This window comes from Diadema antillarum, unplaced genomic scaffold (assembly GCF_040938485.1).
Source record: "Diadema antillarum isolate AM-2024a unplaced genomic scaffold, OU_Dant_1.0 seq00000703_RagTag, whole genome shotgun sequence".
NCBI lineage: Eukaryota > Metazoa > Echinodermata > Echinoidea > Diadematoida > Diadematidae > Diadema > Diadema antillarum.
In genome coordinates, this window is record NW_027271608.1 from 113,646 (window position 1) to 141,269 (window position 27,624).

Sequence of the window (27,624 nt, forward strand, 5' to 3'; positions counted from 1 at the left end):
ATTAAGAGGAAGCTTGTAGTTTTCTATAGTATAATTGTCACGGATTGTAATTCATGCGTGTCTGCCTTCGATCTGTCTCCAAATATCTTTTAAACTATCACGAGGAGACTGTCATGCCGTTGTGTGGTGAGCAATAAAAGTTCTTGAAACGTGCCCCATTTTGTTTTTAAGTTTTACATCTAACATTACGGAGGTGAAACTCATGACATTCTTGCATTTCTCGTTACATGAAAGAGCTAGCTTTTATAGCGACACGCATGTTCAGGGAACTATGAATTCCTTTACGAGACATTTTCTGTACTGGTCAGGTATGTCTTTGTAGTGACAGCGTACTGAAGACACATGAAGGACTTTCCACTACCCCCCCCCCCCCAAAAAAAAAAAAAAGGAAGTGAAGGAGAGCAAAAAGATGAATAGAGTTTAGTTCATCATTATGTTTAGACAATACTCACAAAAGGAAATGTCCGATCTTACGTTTAGATGCAAAGAATTGAAACTGGTCCTCTAAACAAAACAAGAATATTGTCTGTGTCGATTCCAGAATGTCTGGAAAGAAACTCAACTTGCATGCACGGCATGTGGTATTCTTTTTCAAGTTCGAGAACAGTGTGTTTAGGGGTAAAAAAAAAAGAGCTGAAGAAGAACGATCTGGTGAAAAGTAACCTTGCAAATATGGAAGGAGTGTTTCGTCTCAGAGCGACCACCAATCCAACGCGTGAGCTACGGCAGCAGAGCGAGAGACAATAAAACGTTAATTAGGAGTCCCGTAAACTAAACAACGCGGTGAAGGATGGCTTGCCATACTTTTGACGACCAATTTTTCTACGGGAAGCTCTTTTCGTCTTCCTACACGACCATTTAGTTATAGACGCGTTGCGTTTACACTTGTAGCAACTGGAACTCATCAAACTTTTGTTTATGAAACGTATGAAGAGAAGAAAAAAAAAACCAACAACGCAAAAAAACGAAAAGAAACTACTAGTATAATAATGCACCACCTCGTGGCAGGCTGTTAAAGATTGTCAAGTGTTGACTCAGACCTTTTACTGAAAAGACTTTATATGGCAAGAATGGAAAGTTCAAATTATGTTCAAAGGATGGACTGAAGGCAATAGAGCTACATCTAAAAGTTGCTTCCAGCTGTAAATGTGTATGATGGTGGCGTGACTCTTTATATTTCGCATGACGCAGAGCTGCTGAGTCCCCCTTATTGCTGGAGGCTTCCTGAAATCTGCTGAAAACTTCCATTCATCTTCTCTCTGGTGAAGAAAATAAAAAGAACCTTAACATCTCCCACAAAAATTACATATAACCCACAAGTATCCACCGAATTCCCGGCTTTGTGGACTGCAGAAGATGGTAGCACCGCTGTCGAACATCTGCTCGTTGCACATTCATTATTCACATTCAATTCACATTTATTTCGCATAAAAACACAAGGTAAAATATTACAGAGATTTCCTTTGGGTAACACCTGTAAAAGGCGAACGCTTGTCGGGTAAGGTGCAAGTATTTATGTTTGGTTTTTGAATAAAATTGAATTGAATTGAATTGAATTGAATTATCTACCTAATTTCCGGCTCTGTGGACTGTAGTTACTACATGTATACGAGGGGAAGGTAAGACGAAAAGGCTAGTACTATAGTAGATTAGTAGTACATAGATATTGAAAGGGATTTCGTCTTCATGTGTTTAGTACTCCTCTATCACCTCATTTTTTCTTTGTTCCCGAGTTCATGTTCTCCAGCGTCCTCCGCCTCCAGCCTCCGAGCCAAGAACAAATTGGCTTGAGGCAAGGAACGATCTTATTTTTCGCCTCACTGCTTTTTCAAGACACAATTCCGACGGACAGCCTAACCATCGTCCATCCATCAAACTCTCCCGCTACCTCCCTCGCTGGCAGGACTATCAAGGCTGGCTGTCTTCGTCACTTTCTCACAACACCACGTGTAATGTCAACGTAAGAAGATATTACAAGACTGTATTTGAGTCAGGGATGAGACTGCATGCTTCAAAACAGGAGTTGCTCTCTTGATGACCGAAATGTGTTGGTATTGTGGTGGTTTGGGTTAAGATAGGGGAATGAATCATACTGCTTATACGTAAAATTAGTCCATTATTTTGATTGTGTAGGAGGCACGGGCGGGAGTAGGAGGGTTCGACGCTGGTTTGTTTAGGATGTTTGGCAAGCCATGTGAAAAATGCGAGTGTTATGATTGCGGATATCCGAGTCGAGCTTCTAATGCTGACGCTGAAAATATTTACTCCGTTTATTTGAGGATGAGAGCAGGACATGGGGCCACAGCTGTAAGTGTCGAGTGTTTCAACGCGTTAAAATATACATCAGCCGCGGAATAACACATCGTTTGTGGTCCCACTAGCACCTTTTTGTACTGCGTTCTTAAGAAAACTAACAATGGTCGCAGTTACGATAAATCGGCACACGCACATTTTGTGCTCTCCGCGTTTCACCATCACTGATAACAAACCATGGCGTACCATACACGTGAAGCTACCCTCGAAAGTATTTTTCAAAATCTCTACACACGCCCCAGTGACACACCCTGTCTGATAGCTCCTTTTGTGATGGAGAAACTTGTCTGAAATGTGTTGAGATTTTCTTTTTTTTTTGGGGGGGGGGGGGGGGGGGGGAGGAGGGGAGGGGGTGTTTTATTCACCTCATCGTTGACAAATTTCGTAATTTTCTTTACATTCTATCAAAATTTCACGCATCGAGTTACTTTTAGTTGAATGAACCGGTCATTATCTATCATCCGCTTCCTCCTCTTGTTTCTTCCTCCTTATCCTTTCCTTGTTCTGTTCGGGGTTTTTTTTTTTCATCCTTCTTCTCTCCCTCTCCTCTTTTTCATTTTTTCTCCGTTGTTTGTTCTTCTTCCTGTTCGTCTTCCTCCCTGTATTCTTGTCGTCATGGTAAAGGTTTCCTCTGGAGCTGAAGAAAGAGTGCAAATTTATATTTAATGTCAGATAGACATAACTTGAAACATACTTGCTCGAAACGAAATACACATTACAGTTACCTCGTATAAGGTTTTATATTATAAGCATGCAGTAGTCAATTCTGCGTTTCTGTCAAAAAGAAGATGGTTAATTGTCGATTTTTTTTTTCTTTAAAACCAGAATTCAGTCTACTTTCTGAGTGACAGGAGAGATGACGGGTCTAATGGTGAGGGGTCGTCGCATTAGACGGGATTTAGTTAGACTAACATTTATGAATTCTCTCGAAGCAGCAGCTGTAACAGTTACTTTGCTGTCTTTAACACACGGCCACACATAATGGCCAAAGACCACGTGGTTCTTTCCTTATGTTTGTATATTGTGTTACGTCACAAACACGTTCACTCTCCTTTGCCGTTCCCCTTTCCTGCGACCGACAGCTTTTAAGCAGCAAGGCACGCTCTGCCAGTGACGTGTGGCTGGATAAATAAACTATGGCAAGCTGCAAATGACGACGACACAAAAATAATATATTGATCACGGATGATCACTTCGACACTACAGGCAGTCAATGATATTGAACTTCAAATATACCGCAGTAGTGGTAAATTTGAATCTTGAATCTTGAATCTTGAATCTTGAATGGTCATCTATCAATTGCCAACCGTAGGATATTTGGGGGTTCACTGTTACGATTCATTCGAAATCGACTTTTGCAGAATCAGTGTACAATAGACTTTGAACGTAATGACTGAACAGCTATTTTACTCCTATGTCATTGAAATATATCTTCATGGTTGTTCTGTTTTATTTTGCATGTGCTCAAGGTTTTTTCTCAAATTAATTTCTAAGGACATACGAGCAAGGACTGTAAGTGTGCATTAGAAGCCGTGCAATATTCGTATTGGTGACAGGACAGGCTTATTCGCGTACCTGTTCTTGTCTGGATTTTTGTCAAAATGTACTCTTTCTTAGGATGTCGCGTCTAAAAGAAAGCTAGCCTGTTCCCCTTGGACTCCAGTTTGGCGTCGCAAATTGCTATGTTCAATGTTCTATACTTATGAAACGGGTTTGTTGAAATTGTGTTGCTTTGTTGTTTATCGTTCTTGTTTTTTTCAGTCAGTAAAGTTCATGAATATTAATTCTGCACTATTGGGTTGCAAGTACAAAATGAGTGACGCTAAGGTTCCGATGTTCTTGAAAAAGGGTCTATCACACAGGCATTTGTGTGAGGTGGTTTTCGTCGTTAGGCACCGTTTCCACACGGGAAGGATCCGGCCAAGTATATCACGATAAAAGCCAGTTTATCTCGCAAATGTTTACGCATGTTGTCAAGAAATTGAACATACGTGGCCGCAGCGAGTTTCCTGCGTGATACGGGCTGCGGCAGGAGTGTTTTTTATCTGGTTTTCAGGAAAACAAACAAACACGTGTACTTATAGCAAGGCCAATGAAATGTTGCATGAAGAATGGGAGACAGAGGTATAGATTGAAGTGAGATTGACTTTGAGTAATTAGAGCCTTTATTTCAGTAGCAATTAGAGCCTTTACTACAGCAGCTCAAATCAGCTCAGACGGATTGAATAATCCTACCTTGATTTAATTACAATCGCAATCACTGCAATTGATTGTGTGGTTATTTCCTCCTACGAAGTTCTGTATGTATAGGCGCACTTTTTCGCCTGGCTTTACGTCACTATTCACAATAATAATGGTGATCGAGAAATTGACGAAAATAGTACGGTGTTTATAGAGGTTTGGTGTTGTAGAGATTTGGTGTTGTGTAGATGTTTGGTGTTGTAGAGGGTTGGTGTTGTATAGGTTTGGTGTTGTAAGAGGTTTGGTGTTGTAGAGGTTTGGTGTTGTAGAGGTTTGGTGTTGTGTAGAGATTTGGTGTTGTAGAGGTTTGGTGTTGTAGAGGTTTGGTGTTGTGTAGAGGTTTGGTGTTGTAGAGGTTTGGTGTTGTAGAGGTTTGGTGTTGCAGAGGTTTGGTGTTGTGTAGAGGTTTGGCGTTGTGTAGAGGTTTGGTGTGGTATGATTTTGTGGATCTTTAGATTAGAGAAACAGGTCAGACGTCTTCATGTCGATCAGTGGAAGTAGTGCAGAAGATTAGCTAGTGGCTGATAACAGTGCGTTCCGATGACATACAGCTCGTCAAGCCACTCTGCTACATAGCGAGGTACTGCAGAAAAAGGTGAAGCCATAACAACTTCGATTTAAAGACAATAATTATTGTCAGTTTCTAAAAAAATATGAGACTGAGATAGAAGATGAACAAGAACGAGTTATCGAAGTCGAAGCCCCCCCCCCCCCCCCCATCCATGCATAATGCTGTTCGAAAACTTCTCGTGAATTGATTTTTTTTTTTAACTACAATTTTTGGGGTGAAACAAAGCGTAACTGAGCTTGTCACTCTGAAATAAGACTGATTCTAACTTACAGGTTATCTGATTATATTTCATTATAGCCAACAGAAAATATATCGAAGACAATAGTATATGAAAAGAAATCCAATGCTTGCTGATTTTCACATTCTTTATGCCTTCAATCTAAGAGGTAGCGGAGGCATTATCAGATTTATTCTCTTCATTTTTTTTTTTTAAACTTTAAGGGTGTAATTATTTGGAATGAATATATATGATATTACCTTTGGTAATTGGAAATTGATTCTTTGTTACTTCTTCCTCATGCCTTCTTGTTTTACTCTCAATGTTTCTTCTTGCCTGTAAAGCGTTTGTCGAAGGTTTAACCTTTCGCGTGAAACTATTGCTTGCCGCCATGATCTGGGCAGGATGCTCCGGCAGCAGTTAGTGCCTTTCTTGGCGGGACCTATAGGGTTCGTGACGGAGACGTCAAAATGCAGACAGGCAAATTTAGGGCGAGACGCTAAAATTGGCGGAATTAATTTGACTTGCATTCTGTTCTGTCAGCAGCAAGATAACGAGCACCAATGACTGGAAAGTAGTCTGTGTCATTCGGAAATATTCACTGGTAAATCATGTCCTTTTTCATTTAACAAAAGAATTATGTAGCCATAATTAAAGTACTAAAGATGTATATGTCTTCAACCGAACTTTTTTTTAAAAACAATGTGTAGACTTGTCATTAACGTGACTAATCGTAAATATCAAATAAAAGTTATGACAATTGCATGATATTCCTAAGGCTCAAAGAGATTGTCCGTTCTTCAAGGAATTAGAGGGACTTCATTTTATAGTTTTTTTTTTCTACATTGATTTAAAAACAACCGCCAACACGAGAGAATAGAACTGCACAAGAACAGATCACAATAACATTATAATATACTATTGTCGAATTTGAATGCATAGTAAACATAGAGACATCTAAGGTGTTAGATTCTTGGCGATTAAGGCACAACATTTCATCAAATTATTACTGGATGTTACCATGTCAAATTAGTAGTTAGGATTTGTTTGTGTGTATTGGGAGGGGCTGGTCGAGAGGGAGATAGGTGCCTTCTCAGCAGTGACAAGTCATGAATTCTGATACAAAATGTGTCTTATTGTGTGACTTCACAACTTCTTTTTATTTCTGATGTTGCCCCATACTACATGTTGGTTATAATATAACAAACATGTAGTATGGGGGATCATCAGAAATACTTATATCATTTAATTTAGATTTAAAGGGGAAGGCTAGTAACTGATCAGTGGGAATCAGTGGAAATGCTGGGAGATGATTGTTCCAATCCTTATGGGATTCATTCAAGAGTTCATTGAATATCTATTGTTGTGTGAAAATGATTTGTTTCAGAATGGTCTCATATTCAAGTAATGTGCAGTTTAGTGCTTCCAGGTTAGCGTCCCTGGTCAGTGACGGAGCATTAATCTGCATATTACTTGAATATGAGACCGTTCTGAAGCAAATCATTTTCACACAACAATAGATATACAATGAACTCTTGAATGAATCCCATAAGGATTGGAACAATCATCTCCCAGCATTTCCACTGATTCCCACTGATCAGTTACTAGCCTTCCCCTTTAATTTGATTTAAATATGTAAATGGTCGTAGCCATTTTTTTCATTGTCAGCTGTTACCCTTTTGCCTTTGTTTCCTTGACCATATTGCTCTATTTAGAGCGAGAATTATAACTGCCTTTTTATCTGTCATTCTTCGTCAAGCCATGGACATGATGGAGCTCTGGTCAAGCTTTCTTTCTTGCTCTTAGAGTGAATCACATACTCCCAAAATAATACTTTCTTTGCTGGATTGTGAGTGAAAATCGTGCAGCCTTCTGCCTCTCTCGTCTGGTCTGCTCAATTCTCCTCTTGCAGAAATTGTATTTTCATTCCGAAGATTTCAAAACAATGGACCGAAAAAACAAGGGAACTCGGGTATTTTCATTCGCTTCTCGGCAACCTTGGGTTGTTAGTTTTGGCATCTTGTTTCTCTCCCAACCCCTCCCGCCGCGCAACCCCGCCTAAATTAGAAGTGAAAGGCGAGTGATGTCTTCAGCTTTCACTTTGGTTGACACTTTCTCATTTGACACGCAATAATTACGTAATCACGATTTACGCTGACCACGTGTGGGCGATTTGATTGACACACGTCACGGGAGTTCTTGGATGGAAGGAAAGGTTAGGCTGAATTCTTGAAATCCTGACTTCCGGACAGGCTATAATCCATCAGAGTATTAGCATGTGTGGTAGCTGTCAGACGAACCAGTCCCACCCCCCCCCCCCCCCCCGATTGAATGTTCATCTTATGGAGCTACGATGGATCTCCATCTGCATGTGAACCAGGAAGGTGGCACCTCCCTGATTGAACCAGGCTCGACAGATCAGTGAAGACTTACCGGATGTCTTCATCGACCCCGACAGACTACTGACTGAGTTTTTTCTTGGTTCTTGTTGAAACATGTTGTATGTCTCCCAGCCATCACACATTCCCTCTCTATCACAATTCAAGCTACAAACAAAGAGGCTTCAGACTAAATGTGTCTATGAATAGAAAGAAAATTATATGATTGCATGTATTATCTGCCACTGCTTAACAATCAGTATGTGTAACTGAAAAGACACAGCTGACTTTGAATTCAGTGGTTCTACAGAAATGATAATCATGCTTAATTGTTTGTTTTGCATGAGCAAATATTATTGTTGCTTTGATTTTACTGGTAATATGGTCCGTCATAGTTGGAAGTGAAGTTGAATGGTTGGGCCCTACTCAGTATGTCAATTAAATGAACATAACATTTTATCCTATAGCGCCCAGTCATCGTATAGCTGTCAGTATTCAACAATGATGGCCTTACATAAAGAGGGGACTAATAAGTTGCTATTTAGACATGCATTTATTAACAGTTTATGAACCTAAAACTATAGACATTTGCTGGCAATACTCTTTAGACATCTAACGGAACAGGTTCGGCAGGAATAACGCTTTTTTTTTATTCCAGTGCTAACGAAGACATTATTGAAATGAAAAAAAAAAGAAGAAGGTGTGTTTAATTATAATATCCATGAATCCCAGAAGTACCATCTCTGAAAGGTAATTTCATAATCAGGTTACAAAGAGGAATAAAATAATAAACTTAACCCAAGATGAAAAGAGACGAACCATCTATCATGCAGCTATCTTTGCGCCAAACCCTTAACACGAAGGAACGGATGTAGTAGCCGGTTTTGCCCTCGCACGCTGAGCTTATGAACATACCTAGAACTGTGACATTTTAATGTCATTAAAGAGAGGTACATAAGAATGATATTTAAATTCTTTTCAAGATATCCTCGTGCCATAAACGAGGGAAAAAAAAATGAAAAGGTCGAACAGTGGAAATAAAGTCCTGAATATACGGCGATATTACGCTGGACAACAATACGTCATATAAGTCGTAATATTTTGTTTTTCCAGTCTGCGTTTGACTCGGCAAATGCAGGCCGCAATACGCTCTGCCTGTCCAGCTCTAAATGGATTTTAATTTGACGTTTAATGGCTGATCTGCAAATGGATGGTTATCTCACTGTGACAGTTAATTGGATGAGGACATCGTGGTATTGTGCAGTTTAGCGTTGATATGATAATAGTTTTATATCTCGTGCTAGCTAAACAGTAGGGCCGGGGGAATCACCTTGCCGAGATAGAAACGCACACACAAACTACAATATCTGGCTGTGAGAGATTATTTGCGATTATAAAGCTTGTAAAAAGACGATTAGCTACACTTTAGGGCCTTCCCCCTTAATATCACAAAACGACGTAATATCTCGCGTCTTCGATTAGATCTGGCAAGTTTAAGTTCAGTTCACAAAGGCGCAATCAAAGATGGTTGTATAACTTCAACGTCTATCGCGATATGGGTTACTAAACACACAGGGGCAACGCGATAGAACGGCCCGATATCTAGGCTGTGATGATACGCCTATCTCGCCGGTCGTGTGCCGCCTAAACTGCCGGCGCGACTGATAGCGTGCGTGTCCGCTGAGCTAATTTTACGCCGAAAATAAATGTTGATATCGCCTCATTTTGATACGCGGTGTATAAAACTGTCATAAATCGACAAAAGAGAGACAAGGGCCTCGGGACAAGTGTATATTGGTAACAATGCGTTTGCCTTTGCTTCTAGCTGTAATTTTCACGTGCGACAGATGCATCGTTCCTGGTATCTCTAATAATGATTCTTTCTCCAGGGTGAAAACAGACAAGAGACGATGTCTCAAACCTTAATCAAACGTTGCTAAAAGTTTCTAGATATTGTTTATACTTTTTCATATCCTCTTTTCGAGATTGTTTAATGTAATACATATTTAAGTTAAGAGGAGAAGACGCGACTACGGAATGAAAAGGACATGGGGGTGTCTTCATTTTGTTTGGAAAGTCGTGACACTCGGATCTAATTCATTAAGTGTTGTCTCACAGATAGCTTCTTTATAATATGGTTGTAAAGTTCATCACATTTAAAGGTGAATGACTTTTCATGTCACTCGGGCTGCAGGGTCTTCGCTGGAAGAGCGAAGTGAACAGATATTTGTGCTGCTGCCTGAATACTGCCCGAATAGAGATAATTTTTTAATACAAATGAACAACAAAACTGTCGAGACTGATAGGAAATTTCGCTTCTGTTTGTATTTTTTTTTTAGTCGTTGTGAAGTGAATGGAGAAGCTTATTTCCTTGGGCGTGAGAAATTTCGCCAAGTGCATCACACGCCTAGCAACCTGTTGCCTGTGTTCATAGTTAATTGGTTTTTAATTGACACATTTATCGCGTGTTATCTGCATCGCACCAACGGCCGTTACACCAAGAGCTTATTCATCTCTTGTTCACTTCATCTCGGTAGCAAATCATATCGAGTGCTTTCCCTTGCCCAGTCAATCCAAGATGTCTTCAGTGAAGGAGGCTAACAACGCTGAAAAAACGTGCCCACTACAAAATTTCAAGGGTTTCCCAGCCTTTGTATTAAAGGTTTAACGAAAGGGGGGGGGGGGGGGGTGGCCGTCGTGGTAGCACGTTAATTGCTGGAATAGGTTGGAAAGAACGCCTTCAAAATCATTGCAACAAGTGTGATATAGGATCGACATTGCGATATTATTGACAATTGATGCATGATAACGCTGCTGTGACGGCCACCGTTTATGTATTTTAGACCCCTCGAACTATTTGAAAAGGTTCTGAAAAGAAAACTCAGTCTAATAAGGAAATAAAGGAGAAGCCGTCGACAAGAAAGAAGACATGAATTGTGTTTTTTTTTTCTTTCGTTCTTTCTTTCTGTGTGGAGTGGGAATTATTTAGCTTATTTGACTTTGCTTAAGAGCCGCGAACCGCGACAATCGCTAATGAGTGATTCATTAATGCTTGGGCAAACCATCCTTATCTAAAGGAGGGCAAAATACCATCAGATGTATCCATTCTCACACACAATCCCAGTTAACCAAAGAAACAACTTCTGTTGGTCTGTGAAATAGGTTTGCAACCTAACCGACCCCCTCCCTCCGGTTTTCAATCGAGTTCGTTCTAAGAGGGGTGAGCTCTGAAAGTGAGGTCTCTCTCTGATAATTAAAGGCATTATTTACCATTTGCAGATAAAACAAAAACCCAGCTTTAGTACTTCAAACTAGTTCTAGAATACGAGTTAGGGATAGAAACAGCCAATGTAAAAATTTGAGTCTGTATAATCAAAAGTATTGTTAAATATACAAAATATGAAAAAATAGTTGGAATGACATAAATTATTTCTAGAATAAACCATCTACAGTTATGGTTTATTAAGAAAAACAGCGATATCTCCAATTATTTTAGACTTTACTAGTATTGCATTTTTTGTTAATATGAAAGATGTTTTGTGATACAACTGACTTACAAATATGCAATAAATATGATAACTCGAACATTTCTAAAATCACTGCTCCCAATGTTAAACAATACCTTTAAACTTCACAGAAGCCAACTTACCTACATTGCTTTTAAAACGACGACCTACCCAATAGCATCTCATTGTCATCTGACGCAATTTTTATATTCATCAGAACTACGAGAAGAAATGTTCTGTAACTATGTGATATGAAAAAGCCTACGAAAACACATAGCACATAACACAATGTTTTCATATCTCTGCGCTCCTTGTTGTACTCAAAATAAGTAAAATCGAATTAAATCGAACGCTTTTTTTATCAGGTGTCAATTATCTCAATCTCAGCTGAAAAATTCCATGATGTTGCATACTAGTATATGGAAACTATTTCTAACTAATGGTACTTCTTGATATAATCATGTAAGTCTTGAAACCATTCGTTTGCAAATTCATCCTGATAAAGTCATGTTATTACGTTATTATTGTCTAATAGTTGATATCTTAAAGCACGTATACAAGTGAGAGCAAACTTCAGATATACAAGTTTAGTATCATGTATGGATTGTTTCTAACACGAGATTGGAATTACAGTGAATGGACCAATACACTCACTTATCTAATAAAATAGCGTCCTGGAGTAATCATCTTCAGCATCACATGGTATGAAATATGATATGGTCGACGTTATAAAAATATAAAGGGCACAGAAAAGTATGTTATACATTGGTAAGTCTCTCTCATTTTTGATGGCCGTTAAAGAAAAAACAACAAACTGTGGAATCTACCAGACGACTAAAAGCAAAAGGAAACGATTAGTGTAATACTGATCAGGGTCTTTACGTTTGTTATGTCAAAAAGTTCAATAGAGAAACAACACCACCAACAACATACGCCGCCTGCATGTAAAGTTTATTATGATACTGTTCTTAAGAGCATTATGGTGTCAGTAAAACGTCCCTGAGCCTAAGTGAAAAATCCATTTCGCCAATCAACAGCGACGCCAATCACATGCGGACATTTTATGAGAAAATATGAAGGGGATAACTTATGCACACAAATCACATCAATTTCTTTCAAATTACATAGATGTGACAATGTGGACATTTAAAGGGGATGGCTAGTAACTGATCAGTTGGAATCAGTGGGAATGCTGGGGGATGATTGTCCCAATCTTTGTGGGATTCATTTAAGAGTGCATTATCTATTGTTGTGTGAAAATTATTTGCTTCAGAATGGTCTCATATTCAAGTAATGTGTAGTTTAATCGCCCCGTCACTGTACAGCCATGCTAACCTGGAAACATTAAACTGCACATTACTTGAATATGAGACCATTCTGAAGCAAATAATTTTCACACAACAATTAGATACAATCTGTACTCTTAAGTGAATCCCACAAGGATTGGAACAATCATCCCCCAGCATTCCCACTGATTCCCACTGATCAGTTACTAGCCATCCCCTTTAACCACTTTGCGAGCCACTTAAACAAATACGTAATATCAATTTTGTCTGGTCTGACATAACATCGTTACAAACACATTTCCACTTAGTTTTTCGACGACTCGAAATAAGTTACCAAATAATGTACATTGTGCTGGAAACTATTCGAGCTGACTGTAAGCAGTTTTGTCTGTGGTACAGATGTGTTTGAAGGAGAGGGAAACATTTTGATGTTCCCCCTTTGAAAAGGCCAAACGGAATATTAAAACACACACACACACGCACACACGCACACACACATACACACACACGTACATGCACACACACAAAATACGCAATATAGACTTCATGAAGGATGTAAAAAGAAATTGTGAATCTTTATCATTTCAACAACTAAATATATATACACTTCCAAGCGCACAGGTACGTGATAACAAGACAAATAAAGCCAAAATTAACAGAAATGAAAATGATTTACCTTTAACAAACAATCACCGGATTGCGAGTGCTCTTGAGGTGTTTGTTGACTGTAGGTTATTAATTAAGTGAGGTTGGATTCGTAACCGTTTAACTCCTGGCGGTCACTTTGTACTTTTGCTTTGTTTTGATTTTAGTGTGTTTTTTAGACGAATTCAATTCTGACGCCTTTGAATCATTATAGGGATAAGCAGCTTGCAGATATACCTTTATCCTGCTATGTAGGTAATGATTGACAGTGAAAGATTTGAAATTTTAGTTTTGGAAAATTTGAAATGGCCTCAATCTTGAGAAGAATTAAATGCTGAACTTTATACCCCATGAATATGCAATAAGATTCCAACTGCTTCAACTACTAAAGAGTGCGTCACTTATCTTCACACCCTCTACTCCCTCTCTGTCAAAAGTTTCTAATTATTCTTCAAAAGTCATATTTCATGTTCACAATAATTGTTCAACTTGCAGGTGTTCCTGCGAGGAGATTCCTAATGTCATTTGGACTCTATATAAGGAGCGATAAGGGGCGTTGGTGGAACCACAATTTTTCGCTGATCCCACACAGCTCTTGTTAGTCCACGGTTGTGCATTATCCACCCAGGAGCAGCTTATCGCGGAGTCCCGCCAGGTTAATTTTTGATAACCGTAATTACAGGTAGCCGCTGTTATGTTGACTCTTTGGCCAAATTTCAACTTAGTTTACTCTACAAGTTTACTTGCAAGATTAACAATACGTGTTATAACAATTGAAGTCATTTGCACTCACTTGAAGGCGAGAGAAGGACAGAAGGAAGAACAGATTTGTGAGTCTTGAATGTCATTCGTACTGAAGAAAACTAAAGGAACAATTCGTCATATTATCGGTGCTGGTGAAAATGGACCATAAACTTACACGTGATGAGCAACAGACAAGAGGAAAGAAAGACAAGAGAGTTGAAGGCGCACAGAGAAGAGGATGATTGAAATGATAATATATGTAAATATACAGACTCCATGGTTGGATAATAATAGTTGATTGATACCGATAGTGATTTCATCGATAACAATGATAGCAGTATACTACTACAGAAATGCCGCCGGTATTACTACTATTACGATCCATTCAAAAGATAACGATGGCAAATTATTACCAATGATAATTACGTATTCATGCTCTGTCTTACAATAACCATCCCCCATAGCATGGTATAGCACGTCATGTAAATCTCCAACACTGATGGAAACCAGTGTGTATTTATCACTGTATTTTATGGTCAATATGGGGGCTTTCAGACATGTCGTAGGCTTACCCTTATCGTAAGAAATGTTGTTTATTGCTTGAATCAAATGAACCAAAATGTGTACGAAATAAACAAATGAGACACGCTGTGACTAGATGAGAGACCCCTTTCCCTCCAGAGCGCCGGGAGTTCGGGCGAGTGCGGAGAGGTTGGAAGGTTCAAGCGTGCATCAATTCGAGCTTTCGCATCTCCGCAATTTGTCTCGTCGATAAGAAATTGTGACGCTGAAATTGATGGATCGAGTAACGAAGTGAACAAAGAATGTTGGCTGAATACCATACAGTACAGACTCCGCCTATCATGGACATACACATACACACACACAGATTTCCCCCCATTACCAAACACGTTTACATAACTCCATAGCGTATACACCCCTCTTCTAAACGAAAGTTTGAACAAAAAGTATTCATGAAGTTCTCTACCCTTTCAATTTCATCTGATTCTCATCAGAAGAAATCAGTCTGAATGTATGTGACTTCGCTTTAAATGACATATTTCATTCTGATTTGTCGGAACATCTGACAAAAGACTAAGACTTGTGATATTTCTTTTACAGACAATCAAGAGTGGTGATGTTTTGGCGGTCAGTCTCATATACTTTTTACTTTCCCCTGAAATCTTCAAATATTTTCATCGAGATTTTGAGTGCTTTATATCAATGTCTAGCTAGCCAGTGTATCGTCTGTTCGCGGGACCTCACACCATATGAAGTCCTCGATGGGTATGTCACGGCAGTCGTGATAAAATCCCCTACAGCTTTATGTTGTTCATCTTCAAAGCAGGGTGCATTTATTATGTTGCCAAACTTTCACGGTCATATCTCGGTTTTGGTCGCGGTATCATGGCTCGTTTGCTTTGGGCATCACGATAAAAGCTTGATACAAGCTCGTGTTTGACTGACGATACTTCTTTCACCCCGACCCCCCCTTTCTGTCTTTGCCTTGTTTTTGTTGAGCAATCGGAAAGTCCTTTTGGTCGCTGTAAGGTGGTCTTCTTGCTCTGCGCACTCACCGTCGCCTTGCCGCCGGCGGTAGCGGCAGCGAACACGGCTACTCCCTCGTTGAGAGGGTGACCGGCGACGGGTTTATTTCTTAGCCGGATTAGCGGTGCAGACGGTATTGCCGCTCGCTCCTTAGCTCGGCGCTCGACGTTCACTCTCCCCTCCCGCGTTTGAGTGACGTGCGTTTATGTTTTTCAGAAATTTCCGACGCAAACAACATGCTCAGCTTGTGAGTGGCGAATGTCAAAGAATCCATCTTAATGGATTACAAATAATGTCGAGTGAAGAGGCGTGAGAGGAGGTTTTACAGGAGTGGGGAAGATGGTCGGTCTTTGCTCGGCTCAGAAGTGAATGGCTTTTTCGCTCAAGGAACGTGCTTCAGTTTTCTCGAAAAAAATTGTAGGCTGCTTGCTGAGAGAGTAAGTCGTTAATCTTAGCACTCATATTGCTTCAAAGAAAATATTGTTGATAGATAATAAGCAAACACCTAGAACTCAAACTTTCCGTCGAATGTGCCTGGACTTGTAAATCATCTTGGCGAGTTCGATGGGAGCCATCCAAAGTTGTGACGGGCCTTGAGTGAGATTTCAGTTCATCGTCTACCGAACTTGTTGGAAAGGACTATCCGCTAGAGACTTCACTCCTTTAACATACTAAGTTGCCTTTCATAGCTTTTTTGTTTCAATTTAGAACAACTGGGAAAAGAACTTGTAACTCAGAAGCATGTAACATAGTTATAACACCACGATCAACTTTTCCAAAATCTGAATTAATGACCGAACTTTTGTTTGTGGCAGACGAAAGTGAAAGAATATTATTTCGAACCAATTGCACTGATCACCCTATTGACAGATTACATAAAAAAAATGGGTTTAAGAATTATGTTGATCCTTAAAATGTGTCTCTCTGTATTGTACTTCAATCGTTCATTTACACAGAAAGTAACTACAGCGAAAATAACCAAGTCTCTATTTTTTCTTTAAATTCCTGTTGGAAACTATGATTACGGAGAGACGAGAGTAGCTTTTCGATTGACATTGTCTTTGTTAACCCCTCCCGACCTCTGCATTAGCGTTCGCAGCAAATAATTGCGTCTGCATACGACATAATAGGAAAAACTGCATTGATGTCAATTGATAAAGGTTGTCATTCACACGTTTGAGTGTCTTTTTTGTACTGCAACAACATAATTTGATATTGTTTATGGAACATACAAAGTAAACACATTACCGCGAGTGGTACACCCTCCCATCCTCAAACCTCGCTCACATTTCTTTTGTGGATCGTCAAGGCAGATACGCTCGACTAATGAAATTTGATGACCAAAACTCTTGTATGCCGGAAAACAGGTATCAAGGTATATGGAGATGATAGATGTTATCTGCAGTTGAAGCGAAATGAGACAATGAGCTCTCTCGCTGAACACGTGTATAACTCTTGCTCTCTTTCACTTCGTAGGCGTGATAAATTTTGATTTTGACGAGTAGACAAAGAAAACTTTCCCATCCCGTCCTTTGTGCGTGAGGTTCCCTCCTCAAAATCTGATTTTACTTATTTTGATTTGGTACCAAACAATAAGAGTAACAACAACGAAGTGTGAATGTGACATTTAACGGTATGTATATTTACAAGGCTTATTGTATTAAATTCATTATGCCCCTTTAGGCTGCCTTAGATGTATTTTCGGTCGTTTATTCGCCCATCAGTGACAGTGCGTTCTTCCTTGCACCCCTAGATCCTGTTTACATAATAATGTTACATTATAACATCAGACTCTTAAACACCAATACCAATGCACCAATGACTATTGAATTCTGTAAAACCTTAAAAGGTGTCGATAGGCTTAATTTCCGGCCCGTCGTACCCTACCCCTTTTTGCTGTGATTTCTATCATCAGCATCATAGGGGATTGGCAAGCTGTGAGCGAGAGAGGTCGCTCTAGCGCTTTGGTTTAGCAGCGGAAATAACTGGCGGAGGATTTCGCTGACGAAAACGGCGGCGAAAATTTGTTCGCTTGAATAACATTCGTGTCCATAAAAATGATGATGATGATGATAATAATAATAACAATCCCATATTATTATTATTATTATTATTATTATTATTATTATTATTACTACTACTACTACTACTACTACTACTACTATTATTATTATTATTATTATTATTATTATTATTATTATTATTATTATTATTATCATTATTGCTATTATTACACTTTTTAATGCATTTTTTTTTCACGTAACTTGATTTAGTGTAAAGCAAATGGACTCCATAATGAAAAGAAAGTCCAGCAAGGTCTGGAATGACTTCTGGAGCGTTTCTCCGAAGTCCACAGTCTCTGATGAGCGTTCGTAATGTTAACACTCTTTCGTTTCCACAGATTTCATTATGATCGCAGTTTTGTCATTTTATCAATCAAACTGAGCCACAACACCCACTCAATGAAGTTACAGAATTATTGTTGAAACCAGATAATGGAAGAAAGAAAAACAAACAAACAAAGAAAGAAACAAACAAACAGTGTTAACATGGTAGTTTCATTTTCTTCCTCTTGTATTTTACAGAAGCCGAGGCGCAGATGATTAAAAGCATGGAAGGATACACAGCAGTCTGGCCTAACGAATACGGATGTAAGTTTGAATCTTCTTCCCGAAGTTTACGCTTACAATCTCTTTTACTTGACGAAATATATGACATGACTTCATTCTTGTATCCATAGAGTTGGAATTAAGTAAATTGTGGAATGTCATTTTTTTTTTCAGTTTTTGCTTGACGGGTAACCGACACATTATTTTAGTGTTGTTTGTAACAAGGCTTAAAATCTGAGGAGCACCATCGCTGTTATGAAAGAATAAATTGATTAAACAGCGACAATGTCTTTTTTGGGACGATATATCATTATCTGAATGCTTGGAAGTGTGGAACACAGAAGCGAATTCATATTTTTGTTACACGATCATTTTCGAAGAAGCTTCCGTACGTCCATAATTTCAATCTCTGTTTGCTGTGGTAGCCATGTCCGTTGGAAGTTGTTGTGACATGATATTTGTGTGCGTGTATTTTCTTTAAAAAATGATACCTGAAAAGTGAAAGAATAATAAAACAAGCAGACAAGTGACATCTCCGTTTTTCATTGTTTAACCCTTTGTATGCTTTGAGCGCTCATTGGCACAGAGAAATCCCACAGAGTTGTACACACTGTCCAAAGTCAATGGAATGTCAGGGGTTATTTAGTGGAAAGTAACATGGGCTGAAAGAATACAGTCATTCGTCATGTCCAAGGGAACCTACAGTGTGTCCTGTGGGTATGAAATATTCTTTGGACATTTTTTTCCCTCGGGAATTTTGATATTTAGCTAACCCTATTACTTCATGGCAGTTCGCTGTCTAACAAACACTAAATTAATGTGACATTATCGACGTTGTTGTAAAGAATTATAGTCATGTATATGACTCTTATACTTTATCACAAACACTCCTAGTGGTTAACTATGGACATGTAACTCCAATGACATAATGTATTGACGTTGAATGAAAGTGAATAAAAGAAGTAGTTATATCTTTCTCTTCACTTGTGCCTGCCGTCTCGTAGTGGGTCGTGAGTGCGTGAACTGCGGGGCTATCTCCACTCCGCTGTGGCGCCGGGACGGGACCGGTCACTACCTATGCAATGCCTGCGGTCTTTACCACAAGATGAACGGCTACAACCGACCACTGATCAAGAACCCAAGGAGACTGGTAGGAAACGAAAAAAAAAAAAGAAGAAAAGATGATGATGATGATGATGATGATGATATTAATGGCATACTTACAACTACTGAAGCATTTTGTTTTTAAGGAGAAAACATGTGACAAGTCCACTCATCGAAATGATGAATTGAATGATAAATTAAAATAATTACGACAATGGTACAATGGTGATGATAATGATGCTGCTTATAACGATGATTCTCATTGAATTTGTTTTGTATATCTACCTGGCAATTTCTGGGTCAATTCCAACCCAGAGATGACATTTTAAAACCCCTTATATCAAGTGAATAAGGCGCTATATGAATACCAAGTGTCAATTGCCTTTATGATAATGACGACAATTCTTATGATTTTAAAGATAATGATAATAATGAAATGATGAAAATAAATCGCTTGGAAATGGACTCATCTTCATCATTGCAGGTCGCAGTATGTATATTTTCCTGTAATTTAATGGCTAAAAAAGTTAAGGGGGAAATATCATTGCATTGACATAATTGAAGATACTTGGGGCAAGTAGAGTGTAAAAAGTGGGCAGGAAGACCGAAGGTAGAAGAAAATGAACAGCTCTTCTACCCTCAAAATGTATCAATTTATTCGTGAGTGTGATGTCGTGTTTTTGGGATGCAGTCAGCGTGAATCGATAGCTAAGATCTCTGATTTCACTATCATGATTTTATAATCTCCTTCTGTTTTCTTCCTATTCCTCTTCCCCAGCAGTCGGGATCGAGGCGGGAGGGAATCACCTGTGCAAACTGTCACACCAGCACCACCACCTTATGGCGCCGCAACAAAGACGGCGAGCCTGTGTGCAACGCATGCGGCCTCTACTTCAAACTACACGGCGTAAGTATAAGAGATGAGAGCTAGCATATACCTGTCTACAATACTAAGTATTCTGAATACCAGCTGGTATCTATGAACGTCACACACACACAAACACACACATCCTCACTTAGCTTTTGAGAGAAACATGAGACGAAGTTGTAGCCCGAAAGGAACCTGCCAATAGTCACAGGGATGAGTAACAGTGCAGTGCTATACTAAACATCATTACGTGTATCAGCAACCATGAGACGCTCGTAAGGTGAGTTTGTGCCATGAAAAAAAAAACACCACAATCTGTTCTGTTGTTTAGGGATGACTATCTGCTTCTAGGATTTGCCATGACAAGCAGCAAGGAACAGAGTATTAATGCTTTATACCCATGGGAATATGGTGACGCTGTACTTAAAAACTAAACTGCAATGGATAGAGAGGAATTTAGAAGAATAATTAATTGGGAAACCAATCCTGATTGATTTAAGTCTTTCGAAGAAGTTGAAAAAAGTTATTTGGCATTTTCACAATTATTTTTGTGATTAATGTGTTAAAGGGATAGTACAGTTTTGGTTGAGATGAAAATTGAGCTTTTAAATTTTTGCGAGATACCAAGAAAACACTTATGATATAGTACAGAGCATACCATTTTAAGAGGAATTCAAAGTTTATTTGATGAAAATCGGGTTTGGAATAACTGAAACATTCAAAAACAAAGAAAAACAAAGCGATCGTTACAAAGTGTGGGTCCCACACTTTATTGGAATCGCCCTTTTTTGATATCTCAGCCATTTTAAAACCAATTTTCAACAAATAAACATTGAATTCCTCATAGAATTGCATGCTCTTCTATATTTTATATGAGATTTCTCATTATCCCACCTGAAAATGGTAGAAACCGGAAATTAAGTCTTAACCAGAACTGTACGATCCCTTTAAGCCAAAAAATTACAAATATTAGATGTAATCTCTATTAGCATCTTTCAGTATGCGGTCTTGAGGATACATCTGCTCATGAAAGATAGATTTATAAAGAGAAAAAAATTGATGTACTATAATAGTCTGACCGAACTTACAAGTATTTCTGCTGAAAATAGAGAAATGCTATTCTTATACACAATTCAATCTTTGAATTAGTTAAAGTTCGAGGAATATTGTTGGGAGAACAGAGTGGTAGAGTGGCAGAATATCCTCATTTAGCATGACTCGGTAATCTCACACGTGAGAGAGGTTACGAGCTATGAACACACTCAGTCCCTGGATCTCTACACTCTGTCTCACCGATAGCCAGCCCTCAGGCGGAGCGCGAGATCCTTGTACTTGTATCGGTGAGATAGGCTTGCTGTCGCCACCGAAAGAACATGTGAAACCCAAAGCATTGTGATAAAATTCTCAGGTCACGGTATACTCAGTACCCATGTGAGGCTCGTCCTGTCAGAGATAGCAGCCCGCTCATCCAGGCTACTGTTGGCGATTGTTTTTGACAGCAGAGACGTCCAGTGAAAGATTTTGATAAAGTCTCTCTTCCCTTTTAGATGAGTATAAGGCGCGGGGGAAAAGTACGCGTGACTTACTCCCAAAAACAAAGCGTGTGGTAGCGAACGAACCGTCTTATCTGTGCTCACCTTTTCGAAGGAGATAACCGGGCAATTTAGTTTCGTAACATCGCTGAATGAGACCATGAAGGAAGTCCTGAGCAATACTTTCGATTAGAGCCAAATAGATGATTGACCTTGCCCACTCGGGGTCAATAATGTGTGTGACAAGTCCGGCTACTGCTGGACAATCGGTGCAAGAGAGGGAGAGAAAGAAGAAAGCGAGAGGGGGGGGGGGGGGTGATAGACCATTTTAGAAGACTGGCATCGATCATCCTCTCATCATTACAACTCTTAACTGGGTCCTGATCGTTTCCTACTCAGCAGCAGCAGTGGAGATAGACAAATATGTACAAATTAAATGTGTAAGATCGCGCAACCGCTGAATCGAATCGAACTTGTCATCTACTGCTGATAGGTTCACTTCCCGCTGGTTCCCGTGGGTTCCCGCTGGTTTCTTTTTACATTTTTGTAACAATGTACCGGTATAGATCTGCAGTTTGCGATCTTACAAATTTAATTTGTACAGAAGGAGATGAACTGAAGAACTCATACCTCATTCTTCACCCCTCTGCGTAGTAATCTCTTGCTTTCAATTAAATATGCTATGTCCGCCATGGGCTACTTAACATAACAATATTTTATATATTATAATGTTTTATTTCGGTGCTTGGGTATTTGGTCCAAATTCATCTAGTCACTGCCAGCAACCAGTGAGCTTGGTAGTGTCGCTGCCCGGAAAGTAGTAGATGACGGGTTCAATTCCCATATTTTTAACTGAAGGAACAAAACACATACATACAGAAATAAAAAACGTGAACAACACAAGGGAAATACAACAACACTGAAACGAACTTAGGGGACAGGAAAGGGGATACCCAATTAAGAAAAGGTTGAGAGAAGAGAAGAGAAGCGATAGCATATCAACAGTGTTTAGGAGTTTGGAGCTAAATACAAGAAAACAAGACCAATTACTTTTACTTAAAATTTCATATTCTAAGCAATGAGAATTTTACAGTGAATTGGATTGCTGAGCAGGGGCGGATCCAGGAATTCCGTTAAGAGGGGGCGCACGCACCCCTCCCCCCATTTTTTCCTTTTTATTTCTTTTGTTTCAACAAAAAAATAAAGGGGGGGGGGCGTGCGCAGGTTGCGGTCCTCCCTGGATCCGCCACCGCTGAGTGTAGTTTCTAATTCGAGTAATGCATTGAGAGAAGAGTTTTTTTTTTGTTTGATCGACTTTTTAAAGGATGATTCGAAATATTGTAGAAAAGGACTTCGTCTAAGATGTCAGTCAATGAGTTCCATAATATACATCACGATCATAATGTCTTATAGATTTTTGATCTCTGACAAGTTTAGAATTTTCAAAATGATATGTTGCATGAATGCAACAACATGTTATTTGATAAGTGTAGCAGTACAACACACAAGATGGTGTATTACTGTTTCAGTTTGAAAAATCTGACACCCAAAGATCCTATACTATTGTCTCTCATAAAGTGTATCAATACAATAAAAAGAGAAACAACCTCTAAAAGTATTGGAGGGTAAATGTAATTGCTAAATACTTCCAACAAGTAAAGATTTGTTGTGATTGGATGTACTACATCATACTCAACTTTCCTGTAGACAGAAGTATAGAAATAAACAATGTCGGAAACGGTTTACTGGTATTGTATTTCATATTCTCGTTCATAGATATCCACAGATTTTGATGATGGCAACATAATTTTCAAAACTTGGCTATTCTCTAGCGGTTTTTTTTTTTCATCCATTTGAATATCTTTATACAGGTCAGTCAACAAAAGTAAACGTTGTCTTAAAGGCACACAATACGTAGATTTTAAGCCTGTAATATTGTATCCCCATGAAGGAGAGTCAGTTTCGCAAAGTAACTCCCACCACACGCAGGTTTAAGGAATAGTTTACTCGATCAATTCGCCCTAGATTTAATGTGACCGCCTTAATCTGCATGTACTATAGTACATGAGACTTGAGAAAGTCCCATGCAGATAGCTTGTTTATGTTTTTACAATAAACACATTTCTTTGGGGATAATGTTGGATACCCTCCTTTTGTCTTCTGCTGCGTAAGGTCCTTCTTTATTTTTGTCGGCAGCCATTGCGGTGTGTTGTCCAGGCGTTTATCTACCTGATAACCCTCTGCTACTTCCTTTAAATCAGATATGGTGGCGCTCTACTGGCTTACGCGGTGCATAAAAATACAGGAGCGAAACTTTGTGGTCACTTACTCGCCTTATGACACTGGCTCATGAACGAATGATCCTTCCGTTTTTGACCTGTTTTAGTCGAAAGGAAGAAAGAAGTTGGAATGTGTTATCTAGCGGATGAAGTGCAGTGACCTGCTATTTTCAGGACAAACTCAGCTCATTTTCTTCCAGTTTCCATCCCTTGTTATTCCTTATGTTGTGGAATATTGTGGTTTCTTTTGTTTTTAAGTCACGTTCATGTTAACACAGGACTGTATTTTTAGGAATGCAGCTACTATAGTTTAACCACATTCATTAATTATGTCATGTTGCCCTGTAAATGTTCGCCTACGATTAAAAGATGCAATTCACGAAAATGCTGTACGTGTTCATAAATAACCATTGAGGTTCGTTATCGTTTTCCCGTGATGCCGTTTGAAGAACACAATTATCTTACAATTGTTTCCATCAATTTGAAGTAAGCTTGCAATGTTTGACGCTTGCACCTTCTCCTTGCAAACACAGAAGGAAATGGTGCCGATGTTAAGATAGATATTATTTTTAGAGTATATGCCAATGATTACATATAAATTGACGACAGGGCGTCTTGTTTACATCTGGCTTTGCAGGTAAACCGCCCTCTAGCGATGAAAAAGGACGGGATTCAAACCAGGAAACGGAAGCCCAAGAACTCCAATAAAGGTAGCCAACAGCAGCAGCAAAATGCTCAGGTACGCAACGGCGGCGGTTCTCCGCCAAACTCGGCCAATGAAGGTGCCATAAAGGCTGGTTCCCCGACCAAGCAACCCTCACCAATCCCGACATCGACTAACTACACTCCTCCAATAAAAGTGAGTCAACTCAGCGACCCCTACGTACATTACCCCTGTTCCTGTACCTCTGTACTGATACACTATGCTTGTGTATTCTCTACAAACTTCTGTTACTCCTTCTTTTCTGTATCTTCCTCTTTTCCTCCTTCTTTTTTTATCCTTTTCATCATCTTTCTCCTGCTCCACCGATCACCTCTAAATCCTCAACCGCCTTTGTTTTTCTTGTTATTCTTTTAGCAATTCTGACTTCTTCGTCTCCTTCCCCATATTCCTCTTCATAGTATGGTGTGTTTCATAATCATACTGTAGTCAGTACGCGTGCACTCTGGTCCAAGTGCAATGCAGTTGATAATATGTTAGATAAAGCTTTGTTGACACTCTGTCAACATCTAATGAAGATACGCATCTAATAAAGATAATGAATATACAGTGATAAATCATATGGGAATTTAATGTTATTGCTGGACGAATAGTTGGAACGGATTGAATAGTATTACTTGGCCCATGCGACATTCAAAATTCATGATGCATGTCGGTAAGTCGTGAGATATGTATCGCTCCTTGTCTTTTAAGGTGGGATGACAGTATTCGTTATTAGCTATGTTTGCAGGATTAAATCAACGCTTCAAAATTCAAACTCAAAATCACAAACCGAAAGATAGTCCGCCTTATGCCACTGGTGTGCAAAAAAAGAAAGAAAAACAAAAGAGAAACAAACGCGACTGACTAGGTACAATTGTACTTTGTAATATTTATCTGCAGCAATCATAGTCATTAGTCGTGCAGGCTTCAAGTTTATGGTTTGGATGTTGAGAGTATCTTTGACTGTTTCCTCCCCAGGTTGAGCCACAATACCGAATGGGTTTGTCGCCCCCTCCGCCCATCGCCAACCCAGTGACGTCATACATACCAGGCCTGGTCCACCACAGCGGTTGTATCTCGTCTCAGGCTCTGCATCATGCCAGCGGCTACACCAGCCACATCGGGGCTCCGTCCACTCACCTGCCGCACTCCGCGGCGGCCGACCATGCCGTCCACCTGCCTCCGCCTCATCACCACCATCAAAACTCGCCCATCCTTTTGCACAACGGTGCGACCCCGATCAACCCTCTCAATCTCAGCGCCAACCCGAGTGGTGCCGGCGCCGTGCAGCCCCACGCAGGCAGCCCCGGCGAGATGGTCAACAACGGCTCGACCTCTCCGCACGTTCTTTTCGGCGGCGTCAATCCATCCCCACCTTCCGCCGTCGCTGTATCAGTCGACAAAGCCAACTCGGAATGAGATCTCTTTTTCAACCGGGCTGGAATGGGAAGAAGTGTAGCTGGTATCCATATTATGCTACGGAGCTACGCAATACAACAAAAGTATTACACCAACTCGTCTAGAGTTGCTATATATGTATATAATATCAAAGAAGATGAGCTTATTATGTCGCAAACAGTTTTGAAGCATTCACTTTTGAACGCATACTTCAAAAAAAAAAAGTGGAAATCATCATTATATTTAATCAACTTTGATTCACTCACTGTCTTGTTTTCCAGTGAAGAAATAAAAACTTGAGAATCGCTTGATTTCAGTGTTCAGTGCGTGTTCACCTTCAAATCGTCAACCAAACAGATCTTGGCTAACCATCGGATGCACGTGATCTTAAGCTTTGCATTCACTGTTCACTCATAAGCATAGAGAAATGAAGATAATGATGTCTGAACGCGCCTGGGAGTCTCAGGACATAATCGATGAGATCAACATAATGCAATACACTTTCTAGTTCTCATTAACACGAGCCTTGCCTGAGTCATCTGCTGATTCAGTTGCTGCTTGTGGACACATGTTTCATCCGATGCGGTATTGTGTAACCAGAAACCACGTCATTTTAAAGGACAGCGATTGGACTGAATCTACGTGTGAACGCTTCTCTCTGATTGGATCAGTATTAGAAATCATGATAACCGAGTGCCAATAGTAATTGCTCTGGATGCCGAGAGAGGTTGAGAGATGAATACCGAAACAACTAATGTGAATACGGTCAGGCGACCGACAAACTTATGAGAATACTAGGACATGATTTCGTTGTTTCCGGCGGGGATCTTTTTTGCTCTGTGACGTTTACCCCCACTGATAATCAAAGGAGAACAGATTTTTAGAACAGCACGGACTTTGGAGCCAAAAATTCTCTGACAAATTGGTCAGTACATGTACACCATTCGTTTCGCAACTTTACCTTCGTTGTGATATTAGTACTGCGACAGAGTTGAACTGATCAACAAACCATCAAGCCAGTGTGTTGCCATTTGATGTGACGATAACTTGCCGAAGTGACTGCGTCCAGGTGTTAGGAGACGCAACATTACATAAAAAGGATGTTTGTCTCATATAGATCGTGATCGTGACATGATTATAACTACTGTTACATAATATATTACATTTTGGCAGACAAAATGTTATATGTTGCTTTGCGATAATGCGTTCGTAGTGAGTTTGAGTTTTGGCATTATTGCGAGACATACCGTAAGAGCAAGACCATTACTATTCAAAGCTTGATTACAATGTGAAAAAAATCACTACCTTATAGAATCACTTAAAGCCAATTCACCATTATCTACTAACTTCATTATGATAATTATGATACAGATCTGTTGCTCGATCTTTGTATTTTTATGTGATGGGCATTAATAACATTCATCATAGTACCAGCCGTCTACGCAAAAAGCAAAAAGTAAAACTACAACGACCATCGGAGTATCCATTAAAAAGTCTTCCATGTTTTAATTTCTAAACTTAATTTTTAAGTCTCGGTAATCGTTCTCCTTTTGCTTCCACTTTTGTTTGCTTGTTTGTTTTTATATGACTTAACTTTCTGCCAAAGATTGCTAGTGTACTTGTATATAAGTTATTGATAGTTATGAATGTAATATATGATTTTGATGTAAGGCTTGAGAGAC

At 39.4% G+C, this 27,624-nt stretch overlaps 1 protein-coding gene across 1 annotated transcript in view; it reads left to right on the forward strand.

Annotated features, from left to right (window-relative positions):
• The window catches only part of LOC139737759 (uncharacterized), a 41,383-nt gene extending 15,290 nt beyond the window's left edge, over nt 1-26,093 (forward strand). The window contains exons 2-6 of the mRNA XM_071648433.1: nt 18,035-18,100; nt 19,063-19,208; nt 19,941-20,069; nt 24,479-24,700; nt 25,523-26,093. Of these exons, the coding sequence (XP_071504534.1) occupies nt 18,035-18,100; nt 19,063-19,208; nt 19,941-20,069; nt 24,479-24,700; nt 25,523-25,963 (1,004 nt within the window). The 3' untranslated portion in view covers nt 25,964-26,093. The remainder of the gene's footprint in view (nt 1-18,034; nt 18,101-19,062; nt 19,209-19,940; nt 20,070-24,478; nt 24,701-25,522) is intronic.
• Nucleotides 26,094-27,624: the final 1,531 nt, after the last annotated feature.